Below are 15047 nucleotides of genomic sequence, written 5' to 3'. Positions count from 1 at the left end.
GATGGAGCCCTGTATCAGCAGGGAGTCTGCTTCTCTCTCTCTCTCCCTCTGCCCCTCCCCTTTGCACTCTCTGTCTCTCTCACTCTCTCACTCAAATAAATAAATAAAATCTTAAAAAATATAGAAAGAAAATGGGCTTGAATTCCTTCTACTTGAGTTTGAATACACACTCAACATTTATAAACAATATAACCTTAGGTAAATAAAGTCACTCCTCTAAGTTTCAGGGGTTTTTTAAAAGATTTTATTTATTTATTTGACAGACAGAAATCCCAAGTAGGCAGAGAGGTAGGCGGGGGGGGCGGGGGGGGTAGGGAGGAAGCTCCCTGCTGAGCAGAGAGCCCGATATGGGGCTCAATCCCAGGACCTGAGCTGAAGGCAGTGGCTTAACCCACTGAGTCACCCAGGTGCCCCTAAGTTTCAGTTTTTTATCTGTAAAAAGGGGATACGCATCCGGCTCCCTGCTCAGCATGGAGTTTGCTTCTCCCTCTGACCCTCTTTCTTCTCATGCTCTTTCTCTCTTTCTCTCTCAAGTAAATAAATAAAATCTTTTTAAAAAGTGGGGGTGGATAATGATAGCATCCACTTTTTATGGGTTCTATTGACATTTAAATGAGATAATGTATGTAAAGCATTTAGCACACTGCCTGGAACATAGCAAGTACTATAAAACAAGTGGTTTTTACTTTGTTATGAGAGAGTTGGTTTTCATCAGTGACAGTTTGCTTGAAAAGTGTGCACTGGGGTTCAAATTGCCTATCTGATGATTAGTCAAGCTGGTATAGAGCTAGAAGATCCCTAACCCCCTAAATGCCCTGGCCCTAGCTAGAGTCCAGATGAGCCTACATCCTTATCTTAGGAGCAATTTCAGGCCAGAGTAGCTGGGAATATACCTCTTAACCCTGTGAATGACACTTATGGTCTCAGGGAACCATACAGCACACCGACTATCTTGTTTGACATTATCTAGTTCACTGATCAAAAAGGATGTGGCCTTGGAACTTGGTTTACAGACTACCAGGGCATACTTTTCCAGATGTACCTATAGGTCCTTAGGACTATCCCAAGCTCTGGGGCTCATGACTCTACTAGCACTATGATATGTGATATGATATGTTCATAGTACAGGTATTATCCCTAGTTCATGGACTAAAATTCTGTCATTCAAAGTGATTAAGGGACTTACAATTACCAAAGCAGCAATTGATCTGGGGCTTGAACCCAAGTTACTGATTCTAATTCATACACTTTCAGGATGTGCTTTTTTTTCATTATTCTAATCAGAAATACAGATTTTGTATCTTGAATTCCAGCTGCGACAATAATATCATAAACATCCTATCTCTTCGAGGAGAAAAAAGACTATAATCTCACTGTTAGTGACATACACATATATCCCTGCATATGTATATACGTGTGTGTGTGTGTGTGTGTGTGTGTGTATTTTTTTGTCCTGTATTAATAGGAACTATGATAAACTCACTCTTCCACATGTAGCCCCTTGATCCCAGGGGTTGGCTAAGATTTGGAATGCAGTCTAGGCCCTGAAAGAGTAGTTAGGACTTTCTTGCCTATAGACCCCAAACTGTGACGCTTGTCTAAGCCAGCCTCTTGGTCCTTATGTACAGATATGTCACCTGGAAACTGCTCTCATAAACAGCTTTCCTCTTCATTACCTAGACTGTGCCACATACCTTGGCTTCCTGCACTTTATAAAGAAAAGTTTGAATGACATGGTCTCTAAAATCTCCTCATTCCATGATTCCATTAAGCAATCTTGCTGGGCAGTTTTCCAGTCTTCTGGCCTTGTTGCTTCTTCAGCCCAGGCTCTTTCTGGGCAAATAAGGATACTTGGTTTTGTATCTGCTAGGATTTTCACATCACTTTCACCTCCTTTTTTTTTCTCATTTTAAACTTTTTCTTCCTCTTAAACTTTCCAGGTGTCCAGGACATAATACATGTAATGTTTCTAACAGATAAAACATTGGGACAAGAAACCAGTTAGGTTTCTATTTCAGTAGCTCAGAATCACATGATGAGTCAAGTAAAGAAGAAAGATAAGAGGAGAACAAACTTAAATGATTTCAAAGCGTTGTGTATAGGAAAACGGCAAAACTAATAATATCAACAAAGCCTGATGAATCTGAAGTCATGACGGTGGTTCATCCAAGTAGAGGTGAGGAAGGCAGGAAAAAAATCAGACTAGAACCCAGGTTAATTATTATAACTTTACATGGAGGGGAGGGAAGATTTCTCAAGGAAAATGAACATAAAGCAAGGTAAAGGAAGAACATGGACCACCTAGAATGAGGCACAGGAGACCAAGGATCCTGGTAGTCCAATGCATTTACTGATACCAAACATCAGCCCGCATGCCCAGTCCTATCCAGGTCCTGAGTCAGTCTTGAAAAGATGGGAGCAATACAGAAATTTCATCCTTACCCACAACGGAGGTTGAAAGAAGAGTGTGGAGGGACCTAAAATCCTCATTATGTACCAAAGGTAAGAATCCTGATGTACCAAAGGTAAGAATCCTGGGCCTCCACACACTCACCAAACTGTAGCCTAATCCCTGGATTCCCATGATTGCCCACTCTGTGTGAGTGTGTGAATCCCATTCCTGATTCTCACTCCATCTCCCTTCTGGGGTTGCAATACTACACTGATTCTCAGACCACTTGGCTAGGGCCCCAACCTGTTACCTGCCCTATATCAGGACTTTCTCAGTGAGGAGTAGACCACTGGCCACTGTCCTGCTACAAATCAGAGGTCTTCATCTCTCTTCTCACTCTTTCCTCAACCCAAAACCTAATAATGAGGGGGTGCCTGGGTGACTCAGCTGGTTAGGTATACAATTCCTGATCTAAGGGTCATGAGTTTAAACCCTGCATCGGGCTCCAAACACATCTGGGTGGGATGCCTACCTTTAAAACAAACAAACAAAATCCTAAATAGCAAAAGCTAGAGACTTCTGTAACTAACTACCCCTATCCACATACTTTTGGATCCTTGGCTGTTAGCATTTCCTGGAATGGAGCCATGCCCTTTTGGATAATATAGCTTTCTGCCACCTCTTTGGTTTTTTTTTTAATAATTTTTAAAAATTTATTTGTTTGTTTGTTTGTTTAAGTAATCTCTACACCCAACATGGGGCTTGAACTCACAACCCCAGGATCAAGGGTCACATGTTACTCCAACTAAGCCAGCCAGGCATCCCCTCTACCGCCTCTTCAGATTGGAAAAGTAAGATAAGGCCCAGAAGAGTGTGCTCTCTGGAACCAGGGGAGGATAAATATTCAGGAAAGAGCCAATTTTCAAGCCAGTCAATCCTGCAGAAAGGTGAGGGAGAATGAGGATGGCCTTATATTATTAAGTGACAAGTAGGTCATGGTGACAACGAGGGTAGGTGGTTTCAATAGTGTGGTGGAGATAGAAGCCAAATTACATGGGACTTTTACATGATTTTTATAATAGAAAAACTGAGACAAGAATCATTCAATAATTATGAAACCTTTATTTTAGTCTGCCTTTGCCTACAAACCACAAAAAATATGTTCACAGAAGTTCATCCTAAAGACTCAATCCTCATAGTTTCTCAGAACCCTCAATATCCTTCTTCTGGTTTCTTCAGTCTTTCTTCCCTTTTCTCATATATATTCTACTTATCCCTCCTTATGTTCATCTATGCTCCAAACCAGAGATACAGGGGGGCAAAAGAACTTAATAATGAAATCTCAAAAAAAATAAAATAAAATAAACAAAAGTATGTCAAGCACCTCCAGGCCAGGATGAAGAAAGGCACAAGAGAGAGTCCTTTATCTCACCCTTAGGAGCACGAGAATCTTAATGAACAATGGTAATAGAAAACTGACCTATACAAAGAACTGGCCCTTCTTTGCCCTGAGCTGCTCAGGGGTCAGAAATGGAAATACCAAACAGGAAAGACTTAGGAGAGTTGTGGATGGAGGGAATATATAATTAAGTGCAAACTACTATCTTCAGAAAAGCTCCAGAGAAGGGGGTGGGCTGGCAACAGCAGCAGAAGCCTCCAAAGAACCCTCTGGAATACTGGCATTCCCTTTGCTAGAGAGACACAGGGCACTACATGTCCCACCTGCTCCTTTTCTCTGACTGGAGTGCCTTTCCCCTTTTCTGACTGGTGAGTTTCCAAGGAGTCTTCAAAATCCAATCCAAACTACACCTATTTGATGATGACTTCCTTAGCAGAAGCTTTCCCTGGGCAGAGTTCACTCCTCTGTTGTCTGAGTTCTCACACCTCTAAAAGCGAGCGAAGAGAGGGATGAGATAAGTGGCCCTACTCCTAAGTCCACCCACAAGTCTACCTGCTGGTCAGGAGCTCTCCAATCTCTGTGTCCTTGTGCCTCATTTAGTGCCTGGCACATAGTAGGGGATTGGTCACTATGTGGGAGAAGGGAGAAGAGAAAAGAAAGAAGAAAGAAAAGGAAAGAAAAGAAAAAAGGAAAGGAAAAAGAAAGGAAGAAAGAGCATAGTGGAGGAAGGGAGAAAGGAAGCATCTGACTTAACTTTGCCTGGCCAAAAAAAGGGAAATGAATCTTAAAAACTCAAGAGGAAAGAGAAAGAAAGGGGGGAAACCACTTTTCTGAGTCCTCTTTGTCTCTCACTTTTCCTCTCTTCCACCTCCTCTCACAACTTAGGACCTCATACCGCAACTGTCCTGTTGTCACTCCTGATCCCTGAACTCACCTCAAAGGAAGGAAAGAAGCCAGTCAGGCTTCTGGCTTTTTCCATCCCACCACTCAAACCTCATCCCATCCCTTTCCCACCATAGACACCTGGCTCCTTTGCCTGGGCCTCCTCCTCTTCCCCACACGCAGCATTCCCGCCTCATCTCCTGGGCAACTCAGGCTCCCTGCAGCACCAGGTTGCCAGGTCGGGACAAGGACTTCTGCCAAGAGGCTCTTAGGGGCAGCCTGAAGTGTGTGGGCTGAGGAAACATTGGACTGAACCTGCAAGTTACCTGAGAAAGAATATTGCCAAGAGGGTTTAGGTGTCCCGGGGATTGGAGAGTAGAAAGGAGCAAGTCCTGAAAAAGGGAAGAGCATGACAATTACAGTCCTTTTCCCCACACTCCTCATACTCTTTCAGGGGTAGCCCTTCCACGTTTTTCATTTTGACCCATGGGTCAGAATCAGCACTTTTGCTAACTGTCCTCTTGGGGCCCCTACACACTGACTACTGGAACTTCTTAACTGTCTTCCCCACTAGATACGCTTGCCCCACCAACAATCGTGTCAGGGTCCCTAAACCTTGTAGAGCTGCTCCTGGGCCTCCTCACCTTATCCAGGCCTTCAGCTGCCTCCCCCTCTCCAACAGCCTTTTTCCAGGAGTTCTGGAGCTACCTTTTGCTCAACAGAGATCATATATACAAAAGCAGTTTGTGAGTTATGAAACACTGTGCTAGAATAAAATGCTATCATGAATAAAGCCTTCTCCTTCTCCCCCCATCATCTGTGTCCTTCTCTCATGATATTTCTGATCCCTTCCTCCACCCCCTCAGCCCCTGCTGCTCCCCACTCACCCAGCAGGTTTGGTTTGGTGCCGCGTGGGAACTAAAGCTATGTGCTGCACAGTGGGCAGCTCCAGGATGCAGGCCGGCATCTCAGCCCGAGGCTTTGGTAGAGTTCCCAGGCAGAGCCAGCGGCCCAGGCCAGGGCAGTAAGCATGGATAAGGTGGGAGAGAGCATAAGTACGGTGGCTGTAGCCCCCCAGCACAAGGAGCTCCCCCTGCAGAGCTGCACCTGCAGCCCCCACATGGGGGGAGGGCAAAGGTGCCAGATGAGTCCAGCTATCAGTCCTTGGCTCATAGGCCTCAAAGCTCAGTAGGTCCCCCATTTTGCCTAGCCCACCTGCTACATACAGCCGGCCCCCCAGAGCGGCCATGACATGGCCAGCCCGAGGTATGCCCATAGGGCTCAGAAGTGTCCCTGGCTTCTCCAGCTTGGGGTCATAGTGCAGCAAGGAGGACAGGTATTGGCCAGCACCGCTGCAGCCACCGCTCACGTACAGTCGGCCCTCCAAAACAGCAGCTGCGTGGGCAAAGCATGGTGCTGGAAGGGCAGGAGCTGGCCTGAGAGAGAACAGGGCACCTGATCAGGCAAAAATCCTCTTTGGCTTCCCTTCCAAGTCCCCTAGTCTCTCCCTGATGTCTAGAAATGACCCTTCCCTGCTCACCTCCAGACATTGAGCTCGGGGTTATACGCCTCCACAGAGTCGAGAGCAACATCACCGTTCTGGCCGCCCAGGGCATAGAGTAGTCCATCCAGTGCCACCAGGGGAAAAAAGCTCCGAGCCTGGCACAAAGGCGCCATCTCCTCCCAGTCCTCTTGACTGGGGTCCCACCTGGACACAGTGGAATGAGAGGTGAGAGTAGTGACCCCAGGACTCTGTGGTTGGCTGGGCCAACAACTTCCCTCAGCTGCCCACCCTGAGGCCTGCTCTTTAATGGGGCCCATACCTGAGAGTTGAAGCCAGGGTGTTGGCATGACTGTAGAAATCCTGTCCCCCACACACATAGAGTTCACTTCCTGCCAGGCTCGCAGCCCCGTGCCGGAAACGCCCCGGGGCAGGCAGGGCAGGGAGCTGTCCCCAATCCACAGTTCGAACCAATCCTGTACCGCAGCAGAAGGCCCGGGCCCACCACACTCCTCGGGATGGCTGTCTTCTGGCCATGTCTGATCGGAGCCCATCCCCGCCAATCACTACCAGGGCCTGGTCAGGCTCCCTCCGCCTCACTTGACCCGGAACTGCAGCCTCCACCAGGAGCTGATGCAGCAAGTCAGGGGACAGGGCTGGAGGCAGCCCAGCTGCCCGTACCCTCCTCAGCTCCCTGGTGGACATGCGGCCAAAGCGAACACATCGAAGCAGGGCCTTGGCCTCTGACTCCTGGGTCTCGGGGTTGGCAGCTAACCAACGCCATGCAGCCATGAAGGCCTCAAACTCCTCTTGCACGTGTAGTTCATCGCTATCCAGGAGCTCGGCCAGGCAGGCAGATGGTAAAGAAGGGAAAGTGGGGCACAAAGCCACAGCAGGCAGGTGGGTGAGGAGGTAGTGACGGGCTTTGCTCCAGAGCCTCTCTAATCCAGGGGCTTCAGCTATGGGGAACAGGGCCAGGCAGCGTGCAGGGCTGAGGCCCCCGGCCAAGGCTCTCTGGCACAGAGCAAGGCAAGAAGAGCTCTGGTACTGCAGAGCAGCCTGGGCAGCTCTCAGTAGTCCTGGCCACCTTGCCCGCACGGCACCAGAGTAGGCGAAAGAAATGAGGAGTCTCAGGTCCTGGGCAGAGATGGTATGCAGAGACACCTCTGTGCCCTGGGATTCCCTCATCCCACTCAGGAGCATGGCGCCAAAGAACTCACTGCCACAGGCCAGGGCTGCTCGGTGCACTGCAAGAAGAAGCAGAGGGGAATCCAGAGTGTTGCAAATTGCCAGGCACGATCCCAGCTTCACACCCCCAGCTTGGGCCCACCACCCAAGGCCACAGGCCAAACTGTGGTGTGCAAAAGAATACCATGGGGTGCTTGTTAAAATGCAGGATTCAAAAAAAAAAAAAAATGCAGGATTCAGGGACACACCCCCGAAGATTCTGACTCAGTAGGTCTGGATGGAGACCCTAGAAATTTGTATCTTTATATTTTGAAGCATCCTGCATATTCTCATGTTAGTGGCCTAAAGACACTGCGATAACCATTGCTTTAGTTTTTCGTTTTTTTTTTTTTTTTTTTTTTTATCTAGGTCAATTAGAAAAAGAGCCTTGATGGATCAAGCTGAGTAGATGCTATAGACAGCATTTGCTAAAAGGGGGCAAAAAACAAACTGCAAAGACCAATGTGCAATTTATATAAGTTTGTATTGTGAACAAAATAAAGTTATTTCCTTTGCCATAGTAAAAGCCACTGGCTTCAGTCATTTTGTTATTCCAGTTTTAATCAGAAAATGGCACCACATTCAGGAATGGCTGTGACCTAACCTCCTCTAACTGCCATCTCCTACTTAAGGTTTCCCATTTACAGCTTTTCTCTGCACACCTCCCGCACATGTCAGTACAATTCATGGAATCATGACATTTTAAACTGGAAGCCTTCGAAATCATCCAGTTCTGTTGCTCCTTTTAAGAGAAGGAAACTGAATCCTACAAAAAAGAAGTGATTTATTTTCTATCCCACAGATAAGAAGATCTGAGCTGATCTCACCACCCAATGGCAATGATGTCAGGCTGCAAGGAGCATACTGGGGTATCCATACCCTTCCTGTCTGCATGGCCCCCGTGACACCAAACTATCCAGTTAACCAAAGCTACTAAATCACTAAACTCATATGCTTCCTAATGCAACTCAATTTAAGATATTTGGCATTTGGCATAGAGTATTATGACCAAAATATTTAACCTAAATCTAATCGAAGCTCTAGCTCTCAATTCAAATTTATAGGAAATTGAGAGACTAAAGGAAAAGTTAAAACCGTAATGGAAAACACATACACATCTAGAAAATGGAGCATTCTATAAGCTAACTAATCTTGTTTTTTCAACTAAGTCAAGTCATCACAAGAATAAAGGAAGCATAAGAGATGTGTATCTGAGCACAGCATAATCCTCAAGCGGGTCCTAGGTTGAAAGAACCAGCTCTAAAAGACGTTTTTTGGACAAGTGGGAAAATTTCAACATGGACTAGATAATACTAAGGAATTATTATTCACTTCATTAGACATAAGGAAGGTATTATGGTAATGTCCTCTTTTAAAGAGACACAGACCCAAGTATTTATCAGCAAAATGTCAGATTTACTTTAAACTTCAGTGATAAAGAGATGAAACAAATATCATAAAAATGTTAACTGTTAAGGGGTATCTGGGTGGCTCAGTGGGTTAAAGCCTCTTCCTTCAGCTCAGGTCATGATCCCGGGGTCCTGGGATCGAATCTCGCATAGGGCTCTCTGCTCAGCAGGGAGCCTGCTTCCCTCTCTCTCTTCTGTCTGCCTCTATGCCTACTTGTGATCTCTGTCTGTCAAATAAATAAATAAAATCCTTTTAGAAAAATGCTAACTATTAAGTCTGGGAGATGGGTATTTGAGTGTTCATATTAATATTTTCTTAATTTGCTATGTGTTTAAAATGCTTCATAAGAAAAAAGGGGGAAATGCTATTGGAAGTCCTCTCAGGCAGGTAACAGGGCTGAACTCCCAGGAAAGCTTACAAACCTCCAGCTGCTCTGACCAACTGTGGCACATTGGCCTCTCTCAAAGGACAGGTGATGTTGATGTGGCTTTCCACTATCTTTTTAAGCAGTCAGTAGTGCCTCAGTGCTTCCTGAGAAGTGATTATCAGTGACAGCTTTCAAATACATATTGCCTGAAAAAACTGCATTCCTCAAGGCAGGTAAGCCTTTTCAGTTCCCATATAGTCAACCAACCTGTAGCTCAGGGCCACAGGGAAAGTGTTACGGCCACTTGTATTCCCTCTCCTATTCATCATTATTCCCTAGAATTTTACATGGCAGGTTTCCACCATTAATTTGAAATGTTTCTTAGGGAAATGAGGGCAGGGATAGAAGTACGTTTAAATTCCAAACCCTAGAGAAAACTTTATAACTATGAAATTGTAAATCCCCCCTCCAGTTACTACTATCAGAAATGATAACAAGCACACAAAGACCTGCTGTGGATTGAATCTCCCCCCATCCAAATCATACGTTGAAGCCGTAGTCCCCAGTGTGGTGATATTTGTAGGTGGGGCCTTTGGCAGGTAATTAGGTATGGGAGTGGAACCCTCATGAATGGGATTACTACCCTTATACAAATAGACATTAGCGAGATAACCTCTCCCTCCACCAGGTGGGGATACAGTGAGAAGGTGACCCTTTGCAAACCTGGAAGAGAGCCCTAACCAGAACATGACCATAAGGGCACCCTGATCTTGGACTTCCAGGCTCCAGAACTGTTAAGAAATAAATTTCTGGGGCGCCTGGGTGGCTCAGTGGGTTAAGCCGCTGCCTTCGGCTCAGGTCATGATCTCAGGGTCCTGGGATCGAGTTCCGCATCGGGCTCTCTGCTCAGCAGGGAGCCTGCTTCCCTCTCTCTCTCTCTCTCTCTGCCTGCCTCTCCATCTACTTGTGATCTCTCTGTGTCAAATAAATAAATAAAATCTTTAAAAAAAAAAAAAAAGAAATAAATTTCTGTTGTCAAACCACCCAGTCTACGGTATTTTTGTTAAAGCAGTCTAAGCTAAGACCGGATGGTTTTTCCTCTGGGAGTCCCAGAAGCACTTTGGGTTCCAGTCATTCCAATGAGCAGTAACTTTGTGATTTTGGACCTGTCTTGAAGTCTGGTCTCTTTATCAGTAAGGTATAAAAGCTGAACTAGATAATCTCTGAATCAATACCTTTTAATTTCAAATTTGTATGTGCCTGCATTCTAACTCCGATTTGTCAGATCCTATGTGTCTTTGGTTTGGTCGCACAGAAGGGAATGCATGGCCTAGTGAAAGCAGACTGGGCTATTGAATATCAGCTAATATCCTTGTTCTCACCAGTTATCATCTCTTAGTTTACCACTTTCCCCCTGCACCTAGGGATAACGATACCTACTTTACTAGTTTAAAGCAAGAATGAAAAGAGAGGACGTGTGTAAAAATTCCTGGACCCTCGTACCTCACTAAGTTAGTAGAATCTGAATAATACTCAATTTATTCAACCGTCCTTAGCTTTTCTAGTGATAAACACAGTTAACTTCAAAGTGCCATGTCCTGGTAGTCTTAAGATTGTGGAAAAACAAAGCCAGATCTTGTTGTTAGCTGTAGGACTCCTATCTACCATGGTGTCAAGAACACTTAGGTGAGAGACACACGGTGAGTTTTCCCACCATATTCCTCTGGCTTTCCTATGTCCTAAATAGAAGATGCCAAGAAGGGCCTTTGGTTAAACACCCTGTTTGAGTCAATCACTTTCTGCTTGTTCTCCTGGCTTAGACTATACTCCTAACACCAGCCAGCTGGCTGGAAATCCCTTGTTACTGAGCACAGGGAAAGCCACACGTTGAAGGGTCATCTTAAATCTGTCAGTGCTCCCAGGAAAACAACTCAGCTGCGCATGCCTCAACTCTCAGTGGGTCAGGAAAGGCACCAAAGGCCACCCCCAGGGAAATTCTGAGTACAGCAGGGATCAAAACCACTGTGGTAGGGATCAAACCACCCACAGCTTGCACACACATATTTGTACCTGCAGTAATGTAATGCCACCCAGGTCCTCACCTCGCAGCCGACAGCCGCCTGCCTCCAGCTCCAGGTCGCACCCGACACCCTCTTTGTATAGGAGCTCAATACTGCGCAGGTTTTCCCTCAGCTCCTCCACCTGGCTGGGCGGCTTTCCGTCTTCCCTGGCGCTTCCAGCCCCTTCGCATCTCCACTGGGCCGCGGCCTTCACCCGGGGTGCTCCCAGAGCCTCCGCCACGACCAGCACATCTCCCCCAGGGGCAGGGCCCAGGAACCCCTCATAGGCAAAGGTCAGCACGGCCTCCCAGGCCCTGGCGGTCACGTCTAGGCTGAGGGGCGGTTGTGGACCTCTGCCGCCCAGCAGCCTGTCTCGGAAGAGGCTGCTAATCGCAGCCAAGATTACCCGATGCACCCCGTATACTCGCCCCGCAACGGACACCTCTTCGTCCAGCAACAACCTCTGCTCCCGAAGCCGCTGTGCCTCCGCGAAAAACTGGCTCGGGTGTTCCTCGCTGCGCAGTCCCTCCGGCTCCGCCGAGTCGTCTTCGTCTTCAGTCTCTTCCTCCTCTTCTTCCTCTAGGGACAAGGCTGGAGATGGAAGGTTCCCCGGGGCCAAAGGCCTGGGGACAGTGTCTTCCAGAGGAAAGGGGGGCAAACCGGGGTCCTCGTCCGGGGAACGAGGCCAGGAAGGGGTTCTCCGGTCGGGTAAAGGGAAGCTGAGGAGGTTCTTCTGGGCAGGAAGAGAGACGCTCCCGGGGTCGGAGGGATGATGTGCGGAGTCCGAGACGCTCATGGTCGGGTTCGCTGTTTTGCCGATGGTGAACAGAGGGAAGAGAGGAGGGGTTCAGAGCTGGACCCAGAGAGGCCGGAGGAACCCCTGCCTCCAACCCGGCAACATGACAGTCCCACTCCCTACTTCAAACCCCACTCCCCACCCCCAATCCCAAGGCTCGAGCCCCTAGGCTATGCTGCCCGACTCTGGGATTCACCAAGCGCAGCGAAGCGTGCAAGGAGCCTGTGTACGGATTCAGTAGCCGCAGTGTATCCCACCCGGCTTGCCCCCAGCCCATCCCGATAATCACCCTCCCGAGAAACCACCGTTCCTCCTGCCTCTCACTTGAACCTTATTAGCTTCGGACCGTGTGGCAGAGGGAACTTGCCCCGCAACCGGGTCAATGGCCCCACCCGACTAATTATAGCTGGTGCTGGCGGGCTTGGGGACTGGGCTCCGGGCGCCCAAACTCTGTCATCCAATCCCCCTGGGCTCGTCCCGAGATGACCTCCTCCCTTCCACCTGTAGGTCACGTCCTTGCGCTGAGCGAGGCAAATTCAGAAGCCAAGAAGGATGCAGGGATGGGGGAGTGAGCCAGGCTATAAAGGCTGCGTTCAGCGGACGGGTGTGGGGTATTGGGGGGTGGGTGTGGAGGTCTGCGCAGACCCGCGGGAGCCTGGGACCAGAAAATCGAAGGATGTGTTTGGGGTCAGTTCTAGGGTTTTGGCTGTTGGTTTTCCTGTGCACGATAAAGCTGAGATTCTGGAGGGAACAGTACTGACATGAAATGCACACATAACCAGGCTGGATCCACCCAGGGCAGAGGTGAAGGGGAAGGAGTCAGGGATACCTACCACCGGTGATCCACCCCACGCCTTGGGATTTCCTCCCTGTCCAGAAGTGGGGTCAGTGGTGAGAAAGAGAAGCCCAACCCTGTGTGTTTAGAGAGTCAGGGTGAGTCTAATCCTCACCTAGATCCCTGGGATGAGGACCCTTCAGTGGAAGGTGGAGTGATCTCTGCTGCGGGGGGAACCAATGTTCTGGGGGGCTATGAGCATTTTCACTGGGGTGGGACACCAACAGCTGCTCCCTCTGTCCAGGATAACACCTCTTTCTTACTCCGAGACCCCCTAAATCTGGGGGTTTTGCTACAGTTCTAGGTATCTTTATGGGGAAGAAATTTAGGGAATAAGACAGCAATGCCTCTTCTCTCCCCTCTCCCTGGAAGATAGGATGGGGGTTTGGGGCGTGGCTGCTGGGGTGGATTCGCTGACCAATAAAAAGATTTGTCCAGGCTGTCTCAACCAGAGAGCAAAGCATGATTGTTCCTCACACTTAGTGAGAGGATGGCTTTCCCATCAGGGAGGGGTGAGACCAGACTTGTTCCTCTTTCCTCTCCTCTCTGGCACTATTTCCTATTTCAAGAAGCCTGGGTCCAGCACTTGGCGGTTCCATCTGGATCACCTTCGCTTTGGCTAACAAGTGATGGCTATGAACAAGGCAGTTTTCACAGAGATCTTTTCAAACCTGCTCCAGGTAATGTTCATCCCCTTCTTTGATATGCCCTTTTCCCAAATCCGCTGACCACCAGCCTGCACTTTTTGTGACTCCAGCCTGGACAAGTCATTTTAAGAATCAGGTGGAGGCATCAAATCAGTCAATAAAGTCTCTGCCCTTCCAGGAGCATGGGTGCAGCTACCTAACACAGATCTGGAAAATGAGTTAGTGTTGGTGGGCCTGGTGACCCTGACAGTCCTTCTGTGCTTGGCAATGGGTAGTGTGGAGTGGAGGTCTAAGGCAGTGGCCAGGGAGTCAAGGTGAGGGTTAGAGTAACTGAGGGGATGGCCGTAAGAGCTGGACAGATCGGGAAAGGGCCAAATGTGGGGAGATATGGAATTGTGTGTGTGTGTGTGTGTGTGTGTGTGTGTGTGTGTGTGTGTAGCTGGCAGAGCAGATTCTCAGGGACTCAACCTGAAACTGCACAGATTTGCTGGAACAGACTCCATATGCCAACTCTTTCAGGGAAAAATAAGGATGTATTCTAGGGATCTGCTAGGATGAGCACTAGACAAGACTACCAGATGAGAAATGCCATTTCCAGCTCCCAGATATTCACAATCTTGAGATCCACCCTTCTAGTAAGGGAAGGGACACTTTGCAATTTGAGGCAAGAAGGAAAAGGACACCCATTTAGCCAGACTCCTTTATGGGAAGAGGCCGATGGGAAACAGAACTTAAGAGGATGGGAGAAGGGAGTGAGGAGGTGGGAGTTCTTCCTTCCCTTCCACTCACTTCTCCTTTTTTTTTTTAAAAACACCCATGGTATTCCTCCAAACAATCTTCCTGATCCCCCTCTCTTTTTAAAAAATATTTATTTATTTGACATTGAAAGAAAGCACAAGAAGGGGCTATGGGAGGATAGACTCCCCTGCTGGAAGTCAGAGGAGCAGACTCCCCTGCTGGGTCCCAGGACCCTGGGTTAGGCAGACGCATAATCAACGGAGCCACCTAGCCACCCAAATCCTCTCTTTCATCAACTATCTGCTAGAACATTCCTCCCCACAAACCCCAGCTGACCAGCCACTTTCTTCTTTGGGTGCCCAAAGAAGAGACAACGGGAAGCTGGCTGAGAAATGTATTAAAGGGAATGCATGCCTCAAAATGTCACCTCATGAGCAGGGCACCTCATTAGTCCACATCTCCCCAGAAAAGACCCCATGAGTTCTGATTCCGTATGTCATTTGCAAGTTGGCCATCAGAATACTAAGTCCTATAGGTCCCTGGGCTGACTAATTTACAATCTTGCCTTATTTGTCCCAGTCTAAGTCACTGACAGTAAACTGGGTACAGGTGTTATCTTGCCTGAATGAAGGGAAGCCAGGAGTTGCCCCCTCCCAAACCCAGTTTTTCTCTGTTCTTTTGCATAAATAGCATTTTCTTGGAAAATATGGTCCCACAGTGGTAAGGTCCAGAGGGCAGTTTCTTTGGCATGTTTTCCATCTTTTTCTCTTTAGCCACTGGGGTACTCACAGGG

General features: G+C 47.9%; 1 protein-coding gene across 6 annotated transcripts; it reads right to left on the bottom strand.

Annotated features, from left to right (window-relative positions):
• Positions 1 to 3494: 3494 nt before the first annotated feature.
• KLHL33 (kelch like family member 33) lies at positions 3495 to 12470 on the bottom strand. Of its 6 annotated transcripts, none has more exons than XM_047738678.1 (6): positions 12359 to 12470; positions 11281 to 12045; positions 6497 to 7421; positions 6214 to 6381; positions 5561 to 6109; positions 3495 to 5065 (listed from the first exon to the last, which is right to left on the bottom strand). In XM_047738678.1, exons 2-6 carry the CDS (start codon positions 12032 to 12034, stop codon positions 5026 to 5028), a joined length of 2436 nt encoding a protein of 811 aa, XP_047594634.1. In that variant the 5' UTR covers positions 12035 to 12045; positions 12359 to 12470; the 3' UTR covers positions 3495 to 5025. The 6 variants fall into 6 exon arrangements, with proteins under 6 accessions (XP_047594634.1, XP_047594635.1, XP_047594632.1 ...); XM_047738679.1 differs by having other exon boundaries at positions 12365 to 12465; XM_047738676.1 differs by having other exon boundaries at positions 12324 to 12418.
• Between the last annotated feature and the right edge of the window lie 2577 nt (positions 12471 to 15047).

This window comes from Lutra lutra, chromosome 7, assembly GCF_902655055.1.
Source record: "Lutra lutra chromosome 7, mLutLut1.2, whole genome shotgun sequence".
NCBI classification, from domain to species: Eukaryota; Metazoa; Chordata; class Mammalia; order Carnivora; family Mustelidae; genus Lutra; species Lutra lutra.
The sequence above is the reverse complement of the archived record's forward strand: the minus strand, read 5'-3'. Positions and strand labels throughout refer to the sequence as shown.